Source organism: Halyomorpha halys, unplaced genomic scaffold, assembly GCF_000696795.3.
Source record: "Halyomorpha halys isolate HHAL.00 unplaced genomic scaffold, Hhal_1.1 Scaffold1128.1, whole genome shotgun sequence".
Taxonomy (NCBI): Eukaryota; Metazoa; Arthropoda; class Insecta; order Hemiptera; family Pentatomidae; genus Halyomorpha; species Halyomorpha halys.
Genome location: NW_027105413.1, coordinates 9,883 through 35,363, shown reverse-complemented (window position 1 = coordinate 35,363; position 25,481 = coordinate 9,883). Strand labels below are relative to the sequence as shown.

General features: G+C 34.1%; 1 protein-coding gene across 1 annotated transcript; it reads right to left on the bottom strand.

The window, feature by feature from the left end:
* Positions 1 to 281: 281 nt before the first annotated feature.
* LOC106688446 (collagen alpha-1(I) chain) lies at positions 282 to 7,643 on the bottom strand. The gene is made up of 4 exons (XM_014432903.2): positions 7,596 to 7,643; positions 4,769 to 4,809; positions 3,919 to 3,950; positions 282 to 3,848 (listed from the first exon to the last, which is right to left on the bottom strand). Exons 2-4 carry the CDS (start codon positions 4,791 to 4,793, stop codon positions 552 to 554), a joined length of 3,354 nt encoding a protein of 1,117 aa, XP_014288389.1. The 5' UTR covers positions 4,794 to 4,809; positions 7,596 to 7,643; the 3' UTR covers positions 282 to 551.
* Between the last annotated feature and the right edge of the window lie 17,838 nt (positions 7,644 to 25,481).

The following is a 25,481-nucleotide window of genomic DNA, read 5'->3' as shown; positions in this document are numbered from 1 at the left end:
TTGTAAACATATGTAAACTCAGCAATATAAATTAAATTGAATTTGATTTAAATTGACCTCAAAAGTGCCAAAATATAAAAAGTGAGAAGGTATATGTCGATATTTTTGCCAGTTAGCAATATCGACTTATATGAACATACTAGCCCAAAAATTTTTTTTTCAATAACATGGTTAAAGTATATATTTTTCATCTGTTTATTGTGGTTATTTTAAGATCATTGTTTTGCTATAATAAACCTTAGTTAATGATGGAATAGGGTGATTACAAAATTTACCTCATCTTAGAAAAATACCACTTTATTTATGGCAGAGTCTTTACAACAATAAGAAAAATTAATTTAATAATAGTCATATAAAAAGAGATAATTTTATAATGCCCTCAATAAAGAGATAAAATTGTAACATGTATATACATAACATACATCCAGTATGTAAATACAATGGTCTCCCTTGAACAACTACTATTTGAATGCATATACATTGAACAATGTAAGGATTCGTTTGTAAGAATGCCTGGTAAATTCAGACAATGATGAATCTAGTTTATAACACTACCGCCGGTAAGGTGGTAAATATTGTCGGTCTGGTTTTGCTGGACTTGTCTGTTGTGTATCAAATTGAGGCCCTGGTCTTGATCCACTTGGGGTTGTTCCTGGGGCACTGGGACCAGTCTGTTGTCCTGGGGTTTGGCCTCCCTGGGGTCTGCCTTGAGTACCCGTTGGTGTGCCAGATGGTAGAGGAAGATATTCTCTACTTGGTTTTGAAGGTACATCAGCTTGAGTTGTTGGTCTTCCTCCAAATGGACCTTGTCCTGAAGGTCCTTGCTGGCCAGACGGTCCTAATGGGCTGGAAGGTCCTTGTCCGGGTCCTCCAATTGGGAAGCCAGCTGATGGTCCCTGGGTAGGTCCACTCGGGAATCCCGCTGATGGGCCTTGAGATGGTCCCCCACTTGGGTAGCCAGTAGGTCCTTGCGTTGGTCCTCCACTTGGGTAGCCAGTAGGTCTTTGCGTTGGTCCTCCACTTGGGTAGCCAGTAGGTCCTTGTGTTGGTCCTCCACTTGGGAAACCTGCTGATGGTCCTTGAGTCGGTCTTCCACTAGGATATCCAGCTGAAGGGCCTTGTGTTGGTCCTCCACTTGGAAAACCAGTTGATGGTCCTTGTGTTGGCCTTCCACCTGGGAATCCGGCGGATGGTCCTTGGGTTGGTCCTCCACTAGGGTATCCAGCTGAAGGGCCTTGCGTCGGTCCTCCACTTGGAAAACCAGTTGATGGTCCTTGCGTTGGCCTTCCACCTGGGAAACCAGCAGATGGTCCTTGTCCTGGAGCTCCAGTAGGATACCCAGCAGGTCCTTGTCCTGGTCCTCCACTTGGGTATCCAGCAGGTCCTTGTCCTGGTGCTCCACTTGGGTATCCAGCAGGTCCTTGTCCTGGTCCTCCACTTGGGTATCCAGCAGGTCCTTGTCCTGGACCTCCAGTAGGATATCCAGTTGGCCCTTGTCCTGGTCCTCCACTTGGGTATCCAGCAGGTCCTTGTCCTGGACCTCCAGTAGGATATCCAGTTGGCCCTTGTCCTGGTCCTCCACTTGGGTATCCAGCAGGTCCTTGTCCTGGTCCTCCAGTAGGATATCCAGTTGGCCCTTGTCCTGGTCCTCCAGTAGGATATCCAGTAGGGCCTTGTCCTGGGCCTCCACTGGTTGGTCCTTGGGGTTGTCCCCCACTTGGATAACCTGCAGGTCCTTGTGTTGGTCTTCCGCCTGGATAACCGGTAGGAGGTCTTTGCGTTGGGCCTCCACTAGGATAGCCAGTCGATCCTTGCGTTGGTCTTCCACCTGGAATACTAGCAGAAGGTCCTTGTGTTGGTCCTCCGCTTGGGTAGCCTACTCCAGCTGGGCCACTTGGAAGTTGTGTATCTTGTTGTGGTGCTCCTGGGAATCCGGTTCCTGGTCTTTGTGGTCCAGTAGATGGTCCAAATGTACCTTGCCCTTGTGGTCCAGTGGTTGGTCCAAATGGTCCTTGTCCTTGTGGTCCAGTAGATGGTCCAAATGTACCTTGTCCTTGTGGACCCGTCGGTGATGGTCCTTGACTTTCTCCTGAAGGGCCAAATGTTCCTGTTGGTCCTTGAGGTTTACCCGATGGTCCAAAGGGTGATGTTGGTCCTTCTGGTCCTATAGCTGGTGGAAATCCTCCAGGGATTCCTGGGATATTGCTTCCCATTATGGTGTAATCATAAAGTTTTTCGTTGAGGTAATACAAACCAGGAGCAGAACTGCAATCGAACTGATTCCACCAAACGCATACGAAATATTCCTGATGAAATATTGTTCCGTTTGGACAAAGGAAATCATATGTTTTGTTGTTAGCACATATGTGAAATACTTGGCACTGAGCTTCAACATCCGCATAATAACCAGGAAGTTCTTGTTGTTCGCATGAAAATGATGTTTCTGGAATTTCAGAATAAATCGGGTAGTCTGTACCTGGTTCTCCGGGGATAGCAGAGTAGTCACCACCAGGATAGCTCCCATCATCGGGAAATCCAGAACTTCCTGGGAATCCTGGACCAAATGGACCAGGCCCTTGGGTCCCAGGAAAGAAGCCAGGTTGTCCTGGACCTTGTGGGCCTGCTTGTCCAGGAGTGAAGCCAGGGCTTCCCGGTGTTCCTGGAAAGAAGCCAGGTTGTCCCTGTGGGCCAGCTTGTCCGGGAGTGAAACCAGGTTGTCCTGATCCTTGTGGGCCAGTCTGTCCGGGAGTGAATCCAGGTTGTCCTGATCCTTGTGGGCCAGTCTGTCCGGGAGTGAATCCAGGTTGTCCAGGTCCCTGTGGACCAACTTGTCCGGGGGTGAAACCAGGTTGTCCCGATCCTTGTGGGCCAGTCTGTCCGGGAGTGAAGCCAGGCTGTCCTGGTCCTTGTGGGCCAGCCTGTCCGGGAGTATAGCCAGGTTGTCCTGGAACTTGTGAGCCTGTCTGTCCGGGAGTGTATCCAGGTTGTCCTGATCCTTGTGGGCCGGTTTGTCCAGGAGTGAAGCCTGGGCTTCCCGGTGTTCCAGGAAAAGTTTGTGGCCTTTGCCCTGGTAAGGTAGTGCTTGGCCCCTGAGTACCTGATGGGTAATCTTGTTGTACCCCTGGTCTACCAGACTGCGAGGGAAATCCTGGTCCGCTAGGGCGACCACTTGAAGGATAGCCTTGTTGTCCAGGTCGTACTGCAGATGGGTACTTATCTCCGGGCTGTCCCTCTGAACCTGGTTGCGTTGTTGGAAAGGTTGGTGTTGACGGAAATTGTGGTCCAGTCGGTCTACCAGCAGGGTAACCTTGTTCACTTATACCTGTAGTCCCACCGGGCTGGCCTGATGGTCTTCCCGAAGTACCAGTGGGAAATGGTGTACCACTAGGTGTTGTAGGAAACTGTCCTGGTCTCCCCTGTGTTCCTTGCCCTGGAGCTGATGGTTGAGAAGAAGGGAATCCTGGAGCTGACGGTTGGGATGAAGGAAATCCTGGAGCTGATGGTTGGGAAGAAGGGAATCCTGGAGCTGATGGTTGGGAAGAAGGGAATCCTGGAGCTGATGGTTGGGAAGGAGGGAATCCAGGTCCAGTTGGTCGCCCCGAAGGATAGCCAACTCCTGGCTGTCCGGGTGTACCACCAACGGAAGTTCCTCCAGGAGTATAAGATGGTCTTCCTCCTGGATATCCGGGTTGTGGTGTTGGTCCAGTTCCTGGAAAACCTGGACCACCGGGAAGGGACGGTGTTGTTCCTGGTCGAAATCCAGAAGGTGTTGAAAGAATGGGACCTGGAGTGCTGCCTCCTGCATTTAGTGGGTTCTCGGGCCTGTCATACGAGTATCCGTTTTGTCCCTAAAACCAACAAAGTAGTTTAACCACATCCTTCTTTTAAAACTAAATTATCTTTTCGGATTTAACTTACCAGAACGAAACGCCCTACGAGAAGCAGGAAATCTGAAAATTAATTATATTTAATATTAATGTATGTCGTGATGAATTCTGTTTAACAGTATGGTTAGTGATGATCGTGGTAGCTAATGGCAGTATGTTATTTCACGGGTAATTATAAATTCTGTTACATTTATTCATATTAATTCCTCTAGCGTTGTTTTTTTAATAATTTTAAAATAAAATGGGTCTATAAAATTAATTCAGTAAGGAGCTGTTGCTGTTCCTTTCGGTCGGATAGATATTAGCACGTTAGAGTTAGAACTGCGGTCGACTTGTCGTTTTGCTACTTTTAGAGTTGGATTCGTATTTGAATTTTATTTGAGCTAAAGAATATTTCGAAATTAACATTTCTAGCTAGTGTATTATTGCGCCCATATAGAAACCTCATTCACTTGAATATTTGTGTTGATACGCGATTCAATTGGAAAAACCATCACTGTTAGTGAAAATAAAAACAACGCAACTGTTAGATAGTAGTTAGTTAATGGTAACATTTTTAATGAGCTTGAGAGTGCGCGGGCGGTAGCCTTGTTAAGGCATGTTTCTTCGGTCCCATCATTGTGCGATACACTCTGCTCCCACAGATTCATATTCACCATTTCGCCACATTTTTTATTCTGAACTATGATATTGCCTAATATCTCTCACACTCGAGCTTGGTTCGCTATCTATGTTCGGCACTAGTTATTTTAAGAAAGATTTAAAAAAAGTTGAATTATATATCTTTTTCCGTTAATGTCTTTACTAGACGAATTATGTCCTTATTAACAATATATCTAATAATTATATTTTATATTTTTAAAGTTCGATGTAATACTTACATATTCCTTGCTGAAGCCTTTTCATTTTTTGTACTCTTCACCTGAAATCATTTAGTAAAATATATTTTATTTAATGGAAATAAAAATGGTATTTAGAATTTACCTTAGGACGAAAAACAGTGTTGAAATTGCAACTAAAAATACTGAAATTCATACGCTCTTTTAAATACCTCACTAACTACTTTTTTTAGCTCGAATTATTATGGGATTCATAATATTATTTTCTGTCTTGGACGGAACCAGTACTACATTTGAATCATAAATGATTTGGTATATTGCCCAACAATTTAAAAACAAAAACGTGTATTGTGAAATATTTTGAACGCTCATAATTTAAAAAAAAAAAGTAGCTATATCTCACTAGTTGAAACAGGGGTTTAGCTTCAGTCTTCCTGCTCGCGCTAGAAATAAACGGGTTTCAAATCTCAAACTGAGAATTTAAGATTTAACCTGTTTGAGAATCTTTGCAATTTGAGATAAAACTTTTTGTAGAAATGATAGGGTTCTACATTTCTGTTTCAAAAATGTATTTACACTAGAAAGTTATCAACCATTTTACAAGAGAAAAAATAACAATTAATCCCGCCTTCTAAATTATTGAAGAGATGATGATATTACTTCCTTAAGCCAATGTTTTGCTTTACTTATTGGTGAATGTCAACCAATAATTCCGTTTAAATTTATTCGATTTTATATGTATACTATTTTAAACATTTAGTATTTTTCCGTGTTTTTATGATCTTATAATTATATAATAAGTTCTTATAATAAATGCGTATTTGTGATAGTAAATCAAATAAGAACTATGATATGACTGTTGATCTATTTGATTGAGAGAAAAGTTGAAAATACAATTAAATTCAATAATCTAAACATATTTGTCTCGAAATAAAAGAATTAAATTTGACAGAGAGGCTTTCTTAACAGAGTCGGTTGCAATACACTATATATAGTTTGGTTTATTTTATTTTTGAGTTATAATTTTTTAGGGTAGATAAGCTACAGTCGATCTACGAGAATAAGTCTATAAGGCTAAAACTGAGAACCGTTTTGTTGTTGTTCAACGCTAAAATTATTTATTTAAGCGTTCCATTATTTTTTAATGATTTTATCGTATTTTCTGGAACAATTCATCGAAGATTCAGTTAAATGTTTTACCTCAATCCAATAATTGAAGTATTAAAAATTATTAGATTCTGCATGGTTTTCATTCACTTGGTATACTGATGAATCCTAGTGGAAAATCTCATGTACTTAGCCTATGTCAAGAATACCTTCTTACAAATGAAGGTTCAGTTTGGGTTTGTGAAGGTTCTTTTATATGTGAAAAACGTTTACGACGATTCTACGATTCTAAGACTAGGACTTGATATATATAATGAGCCCACATAGTTCTAGGGGAAATATTATACAATGTTTATAAGCTGGTTTTCTTGGAAACCAAATTCTTCAAGTTTATCGAAGATGTTGGTTTTGCTGTTATATGATAACGGCAATAGAAGTGTTGAAAGAGTTAACCTTGTTGGACATTTTTAAAACGGAATCTCTTTATTAGAATAAGGTATTTTTTACATTTGATCTCATATTTCTTTATCAACACATTACTTGAATCAGAATAGTTACGCATCAGAACGTAAAAACTTGAGCTGAACTCTCTTATGTCGCGTAGGTTAGCATCTAAGCGCCGTTCTCTACTAACTCGTATCGGCCGACTAGAAGTTCATATTTATAAAATAATTTTTTTAAATTTGTTGTTAAGTGATTAACTTATTGAATAACGATCTCTTCAGATTTTCTACAAAACATTGTAGTTGAATTTTAAATTGCGGTATTCCTGTTAGAATGTAGTACTAGGAATGTTAAAAAAAGTATCACTTTAGCACGAACGTGGATAACTTTTAGTTCTTAAACAGTCGCGAATACGTATAGTAATCTCGGTTGAAATAGTTAGTAACGCGTAGCGTTAACAATTATTCAAAATTCCCTCCAGGTCTAGTTTTTATTATAAATGTTAATATAACGTTTAAATTAAAAAATAAATAAATAGTAAAAGAAAGCTTTTAAAGCAGTGGTTTGTAAGAGACGATATGAGTTCCATATCACCTTTCTTTGTGAAGGCTGGGTATCCAGAATCGCCTCTGGCCATTTTTCGAAACACATCATCGTGGGCATTCATTGTGACACGGATATAATTAAAAGATCATGTAATTGTTGTGACTTAACTTTTTTTGTTCAGTTTTTATTAATTCAAAACAAAAAACACAATTTTTTTTTAATTCGTATTTTAAATTTGATATTTAAAAAATACATGTATTCAAAGTTGTCTTAAATTTGTAGAGATTATTTTATCCGGCGGTAAATAATAAAACATTTGTGTAGCAGAGTTGGATGAAATATTTAATCCTGCATTCATGTTGATATATGCCATTGTATGTATTTCTAGATTTTCTTTTACGAAACAATTTTCTAACGTTCTAAATATAAAACTAGAACTGTTTTTTTTATTTAAAATTTGTATCTAATTGTTTTTGGTTCTGTAAATTTGAATTGAAACCTTTGAATAAATAAGTGCATTTCCTTGCAAATGATTTCAATTGTTGAAGCAAACGCAATTACCCATAAAAATTTAACAGTCAAAAAAACTTCTAAAATTGGTGCTGCTGAGATTAACTTTAATTTTAAATATTGAATTTAAATTGTTATACGGAAAATGGTTGATGTTGACTTTGGTTTGATTCCTAACAATTTTAGCCAGTGCTCCGCAAATCAAAGTTTGGCATATCGTGGATCTCTCTTGCCTGCCGTACGTAATGAAAACTGTACTTGCCTGCTGGAGACTGTTGTAGAAAGAGCTGTGTATCCGTTGGGATGAGAGTGCACGAACTGATGATACAGACTAAGGGTTACTGCTTTATACCCCGGCCCCCCACCAGAGGACGGATGGGTACTTTCACTTCTACCCTTTCAGGGGGTAGCCTATCTTTTGTCGGCGGGTGCATCTTCCTCTGCTTCTATGGCCTTGGGATCATTTAGCAAGTACCCTCCGATGTTCTAGCTTATCGAACAATCGTGGCGAATTAATTTCAAACCCGAGCCTTTAAATTCTATTACAAAACTTGAGCAATAGTATTCAAATTTTATTTGTTCTAGAATAAGAAAACATAGGATATTGATTGTGAGGATTTTTACTCTTTTGAATCCCTGGTTCTTATTGGAATCAACTAGACTAAAATATTTACAAATCTGAAAATCTAGAACTAATTATCTCTGTACTTTTCTTTGGCAAAAATAAATTATATTGATCAATGCAGTTTAGTTATGTCACGCTATTTTTCCTTTTAATTTTATTGTCATTCTGGTAATTTTTTAGTTAGTTGAAATAGCTTTCTAAAAACCGTGAATGATATTAGGTAAATAAACATGTTTTATCCGGTTATCTTAACATATAATAAACAGATACTATTCACACACTGCCATAGTATTTCAATGATGACAATGGCTCTGAATCTGAAAAATGGAATAATGGTTTCCTTTATGTTGTAGATGTTCATTGAGGCTTGGTTCGAAATAAAGTCGGACCCTGAATGGTTAAAAAAAATGATTTATAAAATATTTGCTTCTCGGAAATAACCCTAGTGTTTATCTCAAAGCATATCAAACATGGTTAAATTTTTTTATAGTTATTGGTATTACATTTTTTAGTTACGGTGAAATTCAAATTATTAAAAATAAACGACTGATAATAATATTAATTGACAAACAATATAAAATGCTATAAGGAACATAAAAATCAGAGTTAAAAATTAAAATTAATAACAACTATAAAAGGAGTGGGGAGCGCGGTGGCACTGTGGTAAGGCACGTTGCTACCAACTCCAAGGACCCAGGTTCGAATCCTGCTGGGCAGAAAATTGTTTTCTGTTACACTATAGCCGTGAGTCAACCATGTGGGTTCCGGAGCCCTACCGAAGTCAACCCAGCCTCAAAAATTGGGTACCCTTAATTGGGTAAAAATCTGGCGGTCGAACGTGATTCTCCTAGCCCAACCTTTGGTCTAGTAACAGTAGCAGTATAAGTAGATAATATTTAAAAATAAGGGGTGAAGTTTTATATATAATCTGTGCCACGTTTTCCTTTTCTACTCATAACTATGCTTTCCGTTTGGTGAATAATAAACTGACAGAAAAAAAAAAACTGAAACAATTTAGAAATAAATACAGATCGTTATTATATTCGTTATAAATTTTACTGCAATATATATTCAGTTTTCTTATATTTATGTCTATATAGAACGAATCGGTATATTTTTGCTTGATTTCCTATTTCAGTTATTAAAAGGTTAGAGTTATGGCAAGATTGAAAATAATTATGATTCAATTTGTATATGTATTCTTGTACCGTGGCTAAATTTAATTCTGAATGCATCTTAGTTTTTCTTGTGTAATAAGAACAGTTTTTAACAATTCTAAGGCATTTGTTTTTAAATACTTGTATTTTTTAATTTAATGGAACAGGCATATGTTATGATACGGCTAAGATTTGTATAATACCAATTTATTTACGTAGGTAGTTTTGATTTTTTATTAAAATATGGAAACATTTTACACATATATTTTTTATGTTTTTTCTAATTTTAAATTAATATGCTGGTTGAATAACTAACATTTAACCTGACTCCAAAGTATTTTACGGATTTGCTGAGTGGAATGTGAATATTTTAGTTATATTATGACTGGATCCGAAGAAGGATCTATTGGATAATAATGATTGGATGAGTAATATTCTACCATACAAGGTGTTGAACAAACTATTAATTTTAGTGTATGTTATTGTAAACGTTCAATATTTGTATAGAGACATTAGAGATGGTAGAATGTATCCAAACTTTGATGAAAGTAAATAAAGCTATTGAATTTAATATTAGGTGGATTACCGATTCATCTCATATCATAGATTAAACATGAGTCTGCTAAAATGTTTGAAAGTCATTTATTGACAGTATGTAACTTGTTGGAAAAATATAAAATATCTTATTATGTGATTGTGAACATCTTAAAATGCTTAGGAAAATTGAAGAGTTTAATGCATTGAATGCTAAGTGGTGTAGGTCAAACTAGTAGTTGTATACAGAGATATTCAAAACAGGAAAATTTTTATAAAGCTTATAGTTAGGAATAAATGTATTTTTTGTTGAAACTAGCCAGTCAAAAGAAAATAAAACTATTTAAAAGCATTTGATGTTAATGCGCTCAGTAATTAATTAACTAATTATTATTATTTTTATTTATTTTTTAAAATTAATTTTGGTGAGATTTTGTTCTCATCAACATTACTACTTACTCTACAAGATTACTATTTTAATCTCAATGTTTCAATTAATGAGGCATATTGTATAAGTTGAGAAAGGTTATTTAAGTTAACAATAAACGACTTTCATATTTGTAAATAAGGCTAAACGATCACACTTTGTCTTGCATTTTGACAACGGATCAGACAATGAAAAATCAAACGTTTATAATGTAGATATTATATTAAGCAGGGTATTCCAGGAGGAAGTATCAGTATAGTGTAGAGGAAAGATAATAAATTAATGAGATACACATATACAGTGTATCAAGAATGTAGTTCAGTGCCACGAACCTCGCCTTTTTATCCCAATCCGATGTCAAAATGTCATTTTTTAAAGGGTTTTCGCCATAAAAATAGAAATTTCTCTGCTATAGCAAAAAATGTTTCAACTTTTATCAGCAGGTTTAAAAAAATGAATAATTCACATTAGATAGGAACCAATTTGTGGAAAAAATATTGTTTTGTTAGACAATCTTAGCAATCAGAGTAAAAGTAAAATCAACAAATAAAAATAAATATTTTTGAAAACTACTTGATTGAATCTCACTTAATGAATTTCCAGGGTCTTTTGATCTTCGAAAAGTATTTGTATCCATGAAGGTAAAGCCTTTTTAGCCAAATGAAATGATCCACCTAAACTTCTAATTGATGGAGAGTAGGTGGTTTTTTTTAGTTATTTTTCCTTATATACCACTTTGTATTATAAAAGTTTATTATAATCACCTTCAACGATTAAAAATTAAAATAAAAATATTGGTCAAACAAAAAAAAAAAAAAAATAAACTGCAGAGGAATAACATTGTGTTTACAATAGTAATACAGTATAAAATTTTTTGGGGGGATAACTTAAGTACGAGTTAGCAAAACTAGAACAAAAATAATGGTTTCATTATAACTATATGCTCGTATTGTTTTAGTTGTCGGATGTTTTTCGATCTAGCGATCTCAATATATTTGCGAAGTTAAACTAGCTTCACAAAGTTGGATATAACGTTGGAAAGTTGATGAATTGAAGCGACTTTTACGAAATCCTTAAGATTGTGGCTCAAAAATTCATAGCATGAGATTCTGACGCGAATTTCCAAAAATTATCCATTTTCACTATTTTACTTTGCTTTGAATGATAGGATCTGGGCCGTAGCAAGGCTCTTCTGTGCCTTTGGGGAATTTAAAAATCTTTGCCCTCCAATATCGGGACGCGAGGGGAGGAGTCTGAACAATTTTTTAGAATTTCTGTAATATTGTGTAATATAAAAATAATATTATAATCAAAGAAAAGCTAGTCTAATTTGAAAATGAACTGAGGATAGGAACAGGGCCCTTTGGTGAATTAAAAACTCTGTGCTCTCCCAATATCGGGGCGCAGGGGAGGAGTCTATACAATTTTTCAGAATTTCTGTAATATAAAAATAATGTTATAATCAAAGAAAAGCTAGCCCCGAGTTTGAAAATGATCTGAGTTTTAGTTTAATTTATAATATATAATTTTTGTTGGTTAATTTAGCATCCTTTTTTATCTGCGCCCTTGCGCGAAGCGATATTTTGCTTAAAAAATGGTCGCCATATAAAAGCAAATTCATTTTGGATTCCGAATATGGCGCCGAAAGTTGAGGACTGATTAGTTACAGTAGATTAAGGATTATGTAGTAAAAAAGGTATTTTTAGCAAAAAAATACTTTAAAAAGGCATATTTACGCAACGGTTTAAGAAAAGTGAGTTTGATGGCACTTAGCTGTATTTTTAGAAAACTATCTTACTCTTAGATACTGACAGTTCCTCCTGGAAGGTTCTGTATATAGTAGTGATATTAGAAATATTTAACTATGAGTTCGTATTTTTTTCTCGCTTCCATGGCGCATTAAAACAACATTAATGCAAACATTGATCTTAAGCTACTCACAAGTAAAAAAGACGCTTTTGCGAAATGAAGTCCGTTAAAATACTTATTTTCCATTTAAAATATCTTATAAACTCGTAAAAATTGGATTTATCATCAGAAATTTAAGAATGTTTCTATTAAAAGGGGAATTAAACTCAGTAATAGGCATATATAATGAAACTGAACATTTTATCTGTAATTAGTGATATGAGATTAATCCTAAAAACTGATAGTAACTAACTAGGCAAATCTAACTCCAAGGACTCGAGTTCAAATCCGTTTGGACAGAAAATGTTTTTCTGTTACACTGTAGCCGTGAGTCAAACCTGTGGGTTCTGAAGCCCTCCGGGGGTCGACCCAGCCTCATAAATTGGGTACTTTTTATTGGGTAAAAATCAGGCGGTCGAGCGTGAGTCTGACCAAATCACCTTCTTGCACAACCGTTGATCTAGTAACAGTACTTCCTTAGAAAGTACCCTACTCCTGGTACAGATTTTAATTTTTAAATTTCTTTTATTTTAATGTTTATCTTTCTTTTTATTTAGAAAATCCTGAATTTGTCGAGCCATTTCTGCAACTCCCTACAGCATTTCTTTTGAGTTCTTTAATTCACTTTACGTCTAGAAAGATACTGCCAAATATATTTCTAAATTGAAGATGTTTTTCTTTGCTCTTTGTTCCTCGGAGTAATCATATTTTATTGATTAGTTCATTATCGATAAATTACTATTGTGTCTAAACTCGACAGCTAGGTTATTCATAATTTCATAAGTGGTCATTCTTCGGAAGTATTTTTCCATCGGAATTGTTTAAATACATATTTATCTACAAGTAATGAAAAGTGGTGAGCCCCATCACCATTAGCCTGATACCGATTGTTTTCTCTTTTTTAAATATCCAATTCCTCAGCCACCTCTTCGAATGCATTCCCAATGCAGGCAATGGAGGTTTCCCTCAATCCTTCTCAAGTCTTATTATCCCCACACAACCATGGAGTTACTAATCAATAAAAAGTTTACTAAACATAAAAACTATATTCATTTGTTTCACCATTTAATGTTAAATATTTTATAAATCTTTTTGACTACAAGTTTTATGACCTAAAGGCAGAAAAGGAAAAAAAAAATTAAATAAATATTTCCACAATTTCTTGCAAAATTAACAGTTTTTCTATATTGATTTGGGTCTAAAAGCAATATTTTCAAAATTAGCTGTTAAAGTTATTCACTAGAAACCTTGAACACTTCGTGAGTACGGGCAACAAAAGCATTATCGATTATTCATTCCAATATAAAAATTTCGTTTCAAGATTTAAAAAAAAAAAATTATTCCATGTTATTACATACTTACTGGACTGGGGGCTTTCACAATCCATAATAATAAAATATAAGTATTAGTTTCGATGATCAATTTACTTCTTTAAGATAATTTTATAAACTGACTGGATGTCGCCCATGATCATGGATACAAACATGCGTACATACTGTTTTTTTTTATGACTCCCTTCAATCAACCTATTCTAACCATGGTGGGGGGTACAGTTTTCATCTCGTGGGACCACCACAGAGGTGAAAAAATTCCTCACTCAGGCCGGATTGGAACCGGCACCGTTGCAGTCATGAGGCAGTCGCTTAACTTAATACTAACTCCCTCCCTCCCACCTTGCCCCCTTACACACACACACACACACACACACACATATTCTATGTCTATGACTTATCTTCTTCACAAATCAAGAACAAGCCTATTGCAACTTTCTGTACAATTTATTAATTGGAAAACTATATCTTTCATCCCTTTTTTTTATGTTCTTAACATCCTTAGTGTTATGATTTTATATATTTATAACCCTTTTAAATATATATAACTTTTTATAATTATCGCTTTTATATTTGTTACTTTTATTTAAATGTATTTTTTATGCATGTTTGTTGAGTATTTTTTTTAGATTTTAATGAAGTATAATTACGAATGAGCATTGTTATGTATATATCAAGGTATGATTTTATGTAGATACATTTTTCTATATTTAAAATTTTTACTATTTATTATACTGAGAGAGAATTATATGAAGATATATAAGTAAACTATAGAAGGAAAAAATTAATAATATCATTAAAAATTTAAAATAAAAGTAAAAAAGATTAAAAAAAAAATGGAAGTATAGAAAAAAGAAAACATCAAAACCTAAAAAAAAAATCATGTATTGCTTTTATGTATTTTAATATTTACTGACTATGCCTATATAATAGAAGATCAATAAGCAATTGTCCTACTAGTCATAGTATGATGTGTGTTACCCAATGCACTGCTTATTGAATAGTTCAAGAGTCATCTGTGTCTATTTTACAATGACGAATTAGAACTGCAATTTGTGACTCTGTGACTTTAAACAAATATTACGCACTGATCTGATGCAAATCGCTCGTAATTGATGTTTATTACGAAGTCAAGGATTAGTTTTTTGCCTATTCGATTCCTCTTTGTTATCCGGATCATTATGACACTACTCAGCTGTTTATTGATAAATGTCATAGGTAGAAGAAAATGAAGTTTTTAAATGAGTCAGATACCGCTAACAGAAGGCGTGACCTTCCTATCTTTGTTTCGTAGGATTGAAGCACTAGGCATTGTAATGAAATTTTTTAATCAATGAGAGTGAAGTGAGAATCATCCGTCCATACCTCCTGGGTCCTGTTTCATAACGAAAGCTAATAGTATTAGTTCAAAATAGAAGTATAGAAATAACGTGTTACTTACATTAATACTTATTCTTTTTCAAAATAGGGAAGACTATTAGTGATATTACAGGAGTAAAAGTACAAGTTACTATTGTACAACAATTGGAGCTCTGGGAATGGTCAGATTCTCCACTCAAGTTGAGTGTTTGCGGCTTTAGCGCACTTGCTCAGCCTTCATTGGCTCACTATCAGTGATGCGGCGAGAGGGATGCGCTGGGATCTTTCGAGCTCTCCTCTACCCTCACACGTGGGCGATAGAGTGGGCTCGGGGACCCTCAGTTCGATTGTGTAAATATTATATATTAGAGTGTAAATGTGAATAGAGACTATATTACTTTATCATTATGTTACTTTATTTATTTATTTTTCATACAGATAGTTTGATTATGTTCATTTTGTTTATTCTTCTGTTCGTATATATTTTAAGAGTTTTTTTTTTTATTCATTTATTTTATTTTAGTATGTATGAGATCATTCATCACTATTACCTATTGCCCACAACTGTGTGGCAGATTGTAATATCTATGAAGAAATAAAAAAGAATTTAAACAAAAAAACAAAAAAAAAACCTATTGTACAAGTCAATGAAATTGTATTAAGTTAAAGCGACAAGACTAATAGTATTAGTTTGTACATCATTATGAAACAGGGCCCAGGTATCCACATCACGAACTCCACATGTTGCGATTAGATAACATTAACATCTATTGGAGGATGTTCAAAACAAAATATGAATGCGAGACCGCAGTGGCTCGGGGTGTTGAGGAAGCAAACGATATTTTCTAATCTAAAGTAGCGTCGCACATTGGGCTGAAGCTCTGATTAAGGTGAAAGCGGAAGGCCCAACAATGTAGTTTAGATTTTATTTTATTAATTTTCTGTTAAAATGATAAATAATATGTGTATTTTATATAAGTATTTAATAAAGAACAAAAAAGTACCAACAATAACATTTTTTAGAACATTTACGAGTGCAGTACAGGTTGGATATTATGTATAGCTTATTGGTTGACATTATTAACTGATTCTAAGAAGATGGGTATAAAGTAAGCAGAAAATCTATTTATTTGTAATCAGTGTTTCGCTCCACATTGCAGGGCTTCATCAGGGCTGAATCCTGGGAGATGATAAGTCTAATTTTCGTCTTCCAGGGTTCAGCCCTGCATGCAGTCAGTTTTTGTTTTTCTAAACTAAATTATATTTTACCATTTCAGTTTTCCGAGTGATGTAATTTTATATTTCATTTGATTACTTTTTTCTTCTTCCTTACCCTCTTTAAAGTTTTTATTTATTCATAATAGTTCTTTTTCTGCCCAAAGGCATTTTAAGAATAGGGAAGAAGTCCACTGTGTGCGGGGATAACACTTGCGCTTCGCGCGCTTATTAATATTATTCATTTGATTGCCTTAATCTAGAATGTGGATAATGTGAATATTACAAGTTATATGAATGAGAAACTACATTAATTTTAAAATGCAATATAGTATTTTCATTTTTATAGGTTTTAAAAATGTATTTGTTGCTATTTACAACTGTATTTACATAAAGACCCTAAGTAAATTTGATGTAAAATCAAAATGGAGTGATACTGGCATGTAGCGAAACTACTCATTGGTAGCACTCTAATCATATTTCTACACTAGAAGGTCTTAAGGCCATCTTCTTTTCAGGTGAAGAATTTTGGATTTTAAGGTTTGATGGAGCCCCAAAGCTCAACTCTGTATGTATATATCCTTTCTTTCTTATCTCCCTGCCTGGTCATTTCTGACATATGTGTGGCTACTACAGATAACCAACCTATTCCAACCATGGTTGGAGGGTCAGGTTTTCATTCCGTAGGACCTTATTTATTTATTCCGTCTTACTCTGCTCTGTGGGCAATACAGGCGTGCAGCTACTAGATTAATAAAGGCTGCAAATTTGACAATTAAATTTTTTTTTTTATATTCTTGTATTTTTGTATATTATCTTCTGTTCTTCCTCTGCCTCGTTCCACGAATATGTATAAAAAAGTTATGTATGCGTAGTTAGTAATTTCATTCCGTGGGACCGCCAATTAAAAGTCAATCCCCCCAGGCCTGGTTCGAACCGGCGCTATTGCAGTTACGAGGTTGCTAAGGTGACGCCTCGACTACCTTTGCTACAACCATCCTGCTAATGGACATGAATTAAATAAATGAATGCTATTGATAAAATTGTTGGATAAAAAGGTGATTATGTCAAAAGAACGGATGATTGTATTTACCAAAATATTTATGAAACGATATAAGAACCGTACCGTCATTGAAAATAGTATGACGTTTATAAATACTATTTAATGTACACAGTTGTTGGGAACTAATTGAATTCGAGTCATAGTATTGACATTCTCGCGAAATGGCATCTCAGCTCGTTTAGGAGTAGGAAGCTGAGAAGAGACAATTTATTTTATAAAAATACTTCAGCCTACGTTAAAAGAAGGTTATTTACTTTATCACTTTAACCTTAAAGATGCGCAAAGTTCTTGGAGTTTTATCTTAGTTTCATCCTCTTTTGAGACTTCATGAAGACATGAATGTTCATTGAATGATTTCATCTTCTATACGCTAACTCCGAGAACTTAATAATAAATAAATCCAATGACAAACAAAGAGTAGACGTCAGTGTTTGACTGAATATTTCTGTACTAAAATATTTCCGAATTATTTTTCGAATATTGACTTTACTACACTATGTCGTAGATACATGACAATACATATTTTCCACGATATGTAATTAATAACATTTAACTGGCAAATGCTTTTATTTCCATTTTCTAATCTGTAATATAAATTTTACATTTCTATGAAGATAGTTTATTATTTCACAGTTCAATATGTATTATTAAAGGATAAAATTGAATTTATACTTGCTTTATCGGACATGGAATATGTTATGGTTTATGAACTTAAATATTTATATATGGTTTATAATAATAAATTCGTTAGTTTTATAAGCTGTGAAATATATTAAGTATAGGACCAATATTCCAGCTCTTGGATCGTTTTGGTGATCCTATATTTAGAAGATTATTTAATAATGCAAAATTATGTTCTAATGCTCCTTATAATATTATGGCGTAAAATTATAATAAATATTTGTAATCAAACGCTATTTTGACTGTAAAGGAGACATGAATTTATATTCTCAAGTATTTTGGCCGATATTGAAAAATTATTTAACTAAGGCACAGAACAAAAAAGAAATCTCTTAAATTGGACCACTTTCATAATGATTATATAAATTCATGGATGGATTTTAAAGTTCAGGAATTCAATTGTTTTTTACTTTTCAAAATTTATGCCGACTTTTCAAATAATTTAAAAATTATTAGACTTTTCTAGATTTTACCATTTACCGGTGATATAGTTACTAATGTGATCCTCTACGACACATGAAGGATCAGTGTATATTTATTATTATTTATAATTATTATAATATTTATATTTTTATATTTTATATCAAAACCGGGTTCGAACCCAGTTCTTTAGAGTTAGGAGCAGAGTGCCTTACCACTGTGCTACCGCGCTGGTTTGTTTGTTATGTCTATAGACGTAAGATACGATTTAATAACATCATATCCAAGAGATAGACAAAATACATCCTGCAGATATAGATCATGTTACAAAAAAAATCATAAGGATAACTTATTATTTTTTTTTGGAGTGAACCAATTAGTTTTAAATGAGCCATCATGGTGTCTAATATGTAAAACTCCTTTCGGGATACACCTATATTTCAGCAACGGCTCGCCTCGTTGTTGAAACGTAAATGATTAACATTTTGGAAGAAGATAGTTGATCGTATGTAGTAGATTGTAGGAAGATAGTCCGAGTGACGGTCAATAAAAGTATCAAAATAGTAAAAGAAAACTATTTATTGTTAATGAATGTTTGCCCCATTTTGCAGGACTGTCAGATTGAAACAGAGATGATGATGAAGTAAAGTATTAACGTTGAAATATAGGCATATGTAACTACTGGAAATCTCTAGAAAAAAAAATCGAGAAAACATAACTAAAAGTATATATTCAAAAGAAATGAAAAAACTATGACAGGAAGCTAAACAAAAAATATTCGTGTGATAGCTCACAAACGTAATTATGACCCATTTGTTCTTATTTTAATTTTATTTTAGCCTTAGATTTATAAATCCCAAAGTAATTTTCCCAAACAAGACTTAAGAAGCTATAGCACCATTTTGAAGCGATTGCCCTCTCGAGCATGATATCATTTTTGACTGTTTTAGGTTGGTGCTTTAATAAATAACTATAAATTAATTATTTGTATTGCCTAATTAGGTTGCCAACGTGAACAATAATTCGTTTATGTTTTTAATAGACGTGACTCAAAGGAATCTTTGAATTTTAGGGGGTTATTGCTATGTGTAAAATACACTGGAAATCGCAACAATTGCAGACTTATTCTTTAGATCATAGGAAATTCTTTGTGACTGCAGCACCCGACCAATAAAGTAATCAATGTATTTATTTTGCATCAATAATAATTTAGACAGGGAAAAGTTCACTTTAAATTCTTTTAAAGAAGAAACATTTGCTGATTTGTGCACATTTTACTATTCCAGCGAGGTGACGGTTCTTGAAGGACTTGACAATATTTCTCTTAATTATCCTTCTTTGTCACTACTGTAATTGTGATAATAATAGGTCTTGTATGGCAGACCTTCAAGATAAATAGAAAATGGAATAATAGAGCTTTGCGAAAATGTGGCTCACACCCACCTACAATGCAAATTTCTTGGAGTATGATTTGCCTGGATATGCTTTAATTTATTTCTCGTGTCCTGAGAACAGTCTAAAGACAGCCGCTAATGCAACGACAGAGCGACAGCCTATAAAAGACGCCAACTACAGGAGAGGTCATGGCCTGGCCTTGAGGTCCTCATCCTGCTTTCGTTTTGTCATCCTCTCTTAGCCCAACTGAGGCAATCCTCTACAAGACACGGACCAATTTGCCCCAGCTTACTATAGTAATTTCGGCTCTATCTGACCTTTCGCTAAAGTTCAATCTTAACCTTACATATTTTTATTAATAGCTTTTCCATTAGGGAGAATCTTGTGATCAATTGCCTGTCCAGGCTGCAAGGGTTCATCGAAATATGGGCCATCGTTTTGAGGTCGCTGGACCCTGTCCTTCAACTCTATGCAAATGCACTAATAAAGCCTTAAATAGTCGAATAAAGATAGAATTTCAAAAGATGGAAAGGTGAATGGGAAAGCACATTCACATCATATTTATAGATATGCAAATTAAATGTTAAAAAATAAAGTAAAAAATCTTGAAGTAAAATAACATCTTGAACACATTCCTATTTACAACTCCGAACAGAACTTTACTCCCATTTGTGAAGGAAAAAGTAGCAACTCCGGAAGAACCCGGCGGTTTTCTCCTCGTCCTTAGGATTTGAGTAGAGAATCTGGACATTGCCAGAACTCCAAACAACTGTTTACAATAGGTCACTGGGTCACTGCTGTTACAACCTTCAGGGAGGATTGAAGGGACGGGTTAAGTTGAATAGGGATTGCGCAACGGGATGAGATGATGAGGGAGTTTCTTATGAAATGTATATCTTGAATTAGGAACACGAAATTGAATACATTGAAAATTTATGTTTATGTTTTAATTAATTATAAAAAAGTTATTAGATTATTATAGGAAGATTATAAAACAATGCAATGAATCTTTCCAATGTAATTAAATAACTAGCCAATCAGTTTGGGGAAAATTATGGGTGAAAACCTTATCGACTGGAACTGTATGCTTAACTGTTTTTGTAGTGATGTACAATATATAAGAGTGAGTGCGAAGTCAAGGGGTTCAAGTGACAACTTAGCAACGCTCACGTGACTAAGAGCTGTTTTGTTATCTACCTTTGTTTGAACCAAATACAGGCTTCAGTATTGACAATATTGTGATATTATCATAAAATACTATACAATTTGTTTGTATTTATTTATATTTATCTTTCTTATAGCGTAGAGGCACGTGCAGTGAGGAGATAGAAATACATTTTAAATTGATCCCAGTTACTCCTGTAAGCTCTTTATTTGGTCATGAACTTGATCATTTAGTTCATAGTATTTTAAGTTGCAAAGCATTCATGTCATTGAGAGAAAAAAATTAAACAAACATATATGATTTTTGAAAACGCGAGGCAGCAATTCATAAATTTATTCTGTTTTTCGGCCATCAAAATAAAGTGAATGATATTTTCATATCTTTTAGGAATCTCCTTAAAATAAGGTAACTGTTCACTCAACAGACTCACTTTTGTACCTATTATTTTCATTATTTTATCTCCCAGCAATTACTCTGTAATGAATATTTCAATATTTTTCGAAATGATTCAATTTACATTTTGTTCATTAACAAATTTTTATTGGTTTAGTAATTTTTCTTTCTATTTTGCAAGTTACAAAATAATTTGATTATCTGTAATTTATGGAGTTTTTTTAAAAATATTTTCTGTGACTCAATTTTTACCTAAAATAATTTTTAATGAGTTTATTTGAAAATTAAATTAAGAAGAGTGTTTTTTTTTAAGTTAAATTTTTCTTTTCTGTTTTACACTAAGATTTTTATATTTTTCATTTCTTTTTTTTCTTATTTTTTACTATTACTTTATTATTTTTTGTTTTTCCAGAGAGGATTGGAAGGAGCAGACTGCAATGGTATGGGCACTGTCAGCGGATGCCAGAACGTAGGTGGCCGAAGAGACTTCTGCTATGAGAACAACCAGGAAGACGGGGAGGGAGACTCCGAACCCGGTGGAAGGAACCGGCAGGGAACAGGAGGAACACTGGTGGGATAGAGAGAAGTGGAGGAACGCTCTAACTTAGCCGGCAACTAAGTCCTGCAAAATTAAAAAGTAAAGTAAGCTTATTTTTTACATACATTCAGTTTATTATCTTACTTATTAGACTAGCCCCTTATGTACCAGCTAAAATATTATTGATAATCTTTCAGTTTTTTGTACCGAAATGTAAATTTGGTTCAGGTACAAGCTAATAAATAAAAATCTCCTAAGTACAAAATTGTCAATTGCATATCGTTCTTTCATATGTAGCCTTTCTAAGGTTGCCAAAGTGAGAAGTGCAGTATCTGGTCTGCATTTATGTTATATAATGTTTTGCAGTTCTGATATTGTCTTTAAAGCCACCCTTAAAGAGGAATGGCTACTCTCACCAGTTTAGATGTTGAATTTCTCTAGTAAATTCAAGAGACCTCTGATCTTCCTCTCCTCTTGTTTCTCTTTCTTGTTGATGCTATGGATTCTGCCTCTTCAGTTCAAGAAAAGAAGAAGTATAAAGTCGGATAGTTATAGCTTTTTTAATATATTATTTATATTTGGATTGACATTAAAAATGTAATTAATTTAGAAAACAAACTAAATAGTTTTGGCAAACCGCCGAAGTTCATTTTAATCAAGAAACACTATTGAGCTTTTATTAATTTGTTATATCATGCTAAATATATTAGAAACTATCTGTCGCGTGACTAACATCTATAATTTTTTACATTAGTATTACATCTATATAATACAAATAAATCAGAAAAATATAAAGTTCAGAGGTAAAAAATTTCAGTAATCATATCACTTTTGTATAGTAGGTTTATCTATTTCAGTATCCTTCGCCTCCATATTGTTTGAAATTTATTTTGAATTGGTTCTAAATTTTTCCATTTTTTTTTATTAGTTCAATGGTAGAAGCATTCCAGTGCTTGGGAAATCCTTTAATTTCAACACGAGTTCTTGCTCTGGTCAATCTAGCCATCAGACCCCTATTTGTCAGGTCCCTATCTGCCCGATTACCTTCGCTGAAATGCAACGAGCGTGGAATCCCCACGACGGTAAGGGAAACACCGACATACGTGACCATTAGTGGTCTAACTGAAAATTGGTCTCCAAATGACAATCTGGGAACATCTTCCTTCTGATGAACTCAACAGTGCCGGTATAGAGGTCGATCCTATGGCCAAATCCTATGGGATCATACAGTGCTATTAAAGGGAGTAAAGCGTGGACAATTGGACATTGAAAATTGATTGTGTGGTAGGGGCTGATGAACAGGAGTCTGATGGCTAGATTAATCAAGGCAAAGGATCTTCATGTGGAAATAAAGGAAGTTTCCAGGCATCTTCATAGTTCATACGTCACTTTATATAAAGGAAGAATAAACAAGGATAAATGAACCTTGAATACATTTAGATTATTTATAAAGAAAATTGAAATCTAAACCTAAAGTGCATATCAAAACATCAATTTTGATGTCCTTTGTCTTGAATCACCTGGGCCCTGTTTCATAATGAAAGCTAATAGTATTAGTTCAAAATACAAGTATAGAAACAACGTGTTAATTACACTAATACTTATTTTTTTCATAATAGAGAGGACCATCAGTGATATTACAGGAGTTAAAAAGTACTAAAGTACAAGTTACTATTGTACAAGTCAGAGAAATTTTATTAAATTAAATCGAAAAGACTAATAGTATTAGTTTGTACTTTATTATGGAAGAGGCCCCTGGTCGACTGAAAGTGGTTGAAACTGCACTACTATCTCTGATCGCTCCTCCCAAAGAAGATCATAAGCACATCTAGTTATCTAGTTGATCACAATCTAATCTCTTAATTAAACAAGGACTGAAAAATAAAGTCGCCTAGGCACCTATGGTACTTTACAATCACGTTTATAAGTAGTCATTGCAACTAATATAATTCATGAATAGACTGCAGTTTTGTTTTGTGATTACTGAAATACCTACCTACTACTCTGTTATTACATAGGTAGCTCAATACAACATTTGTTGTATAAATAAATAAGTACATGGATGAAAAATATAAACAAAAATAATAACACTAATGAAAACATAGGGCGTCCGAAGTGTAACCAAAATATTAAACTCCCTTAATGGATGCCAATTCACATTTCTAATGGATGAGATGGGGAAGAGGGTTTTTAAGGGAAAAATTACTCCCTAAAAAAATTTAAAAAAAAAAGTAAAATGACAATTAAAATAGAGTTTAAAATGTGCAATGGCTCTGAAACTTATAACGAACACTTTCACTAAAAAAAAAAATAACTGAACACAAATTTCTTTAGATATTGATTTATTTAATTTTTTGAACAAATATTCAATGGTCAAATTTAGATATCGATACATCTACATAAAAGCTCCTATGTTTATCCAACATCCCTATTGCATGCATGCTGTTGTATCCATATCCATCCAATAAATCCACTACCTATTATTTTCACAAGGAAGTAGTACAAGAGCTGGGAAGAAAAAAAGGCAGTTATCTCACCCCAATTTTTGATTACTTTAATGAAAACTATGTATAATTACTAGTCAAAATTGATGAATCTGCCAAGTATAGGTAGGGGGAATAAAAAATGGCGGCTGTTTCAAAACCTTAAAAAACATCAATTTTTCATTCGGAGGTCTATATCTTAAAAATTAACTACAACACTAGAAAATATAAGAGAACATTATTTAAAGAAAAGTAACTTTGCTGAAATATTAGCCCTAAAAGAGCTATTTATGTCTAATAGCTCTCGAGATAGAGCTTTTTAAAAAGAAAAATTTCTTAAAAATCTACTGAAAGATTAGTAGTTAATTTATTTTGAGAAATCTATATCTCAGGAACTATGTAACGTACAGATGTCTATTAGCACTCAAATTAACGCCAGTTTAATAGACTATAAAGAAGTCTTCGTGATATTTTCTAAAATAAATTGATTTATAGTTGTTTGGACAATAAGTTTGATTTATGAAAAACTTCATTTCTGAAACCATTGGACGTACAGATGTCTGTCAGCGCTCAAATTAAAGCTAGTTAAATTTACTACAAAAAAGTTAATTATGTTTTTCTTTGTAGGAGTAGTAGTTTTTATGAAATTTGACAAAATAAACTCACAAAATGTTAATTTCTAGTTGTTCGTATAAAATATTGGATTTTTGAAAAAATATATCTCTAGATCCATAAGACGCCCATATGTCTGCCAACACTCAAAATAAAGGAAATTTCACTTTCTATAAAGTAGTTTATTACACTTATCTTCGTAGGGGTAGTAGTTTTTATGATATTCACACATGAATGTAAATTTGGCAAATGAAAATACGTCCGAACAACTATGAATTAATTTATTTTAGCAAATTTCATATAAACTATTAGACCTACGAAGATAAACATCATAAACTACTTTATAGCTCATTAAACTAGCTTTAATTTGAGTGCTAATAGGCACCTGTACGTCAAATGGTTTGTGAGATATAAATTCACTAACTACTGATCTTTCAGTACGTCCCAAAGAACATTTTTATGAAATGTTGCTTTTTATAGCTATATCTCTAAAAATATTTAACGTAAATAACCCTATTAGGGCTCATATTTTATCAAATTTACTATTATTTAAATGACGTTCTCTTAGGTTTTCTTGTGTTGTTCCTACTTTTTAATACATAGAGCTCCGAATGAAATTTTTTTTTTTTATCGCTTTGAAATAGCCGCCATTTTTTATTCCCCCTACCTATACTTAGCAAACACATCAATTTTGGCTAGTAATTATACATAGTTTTTATTAAAGTATTCAAACATTGGGGTGAGATAACTACCTTTTTTCTCCTCTTGGGCTCTTGTACTAAAGTGTGTCCTGATGGTATTTTACACCTGAGTATGCGATGGTATTTCACAGCACCACCTGT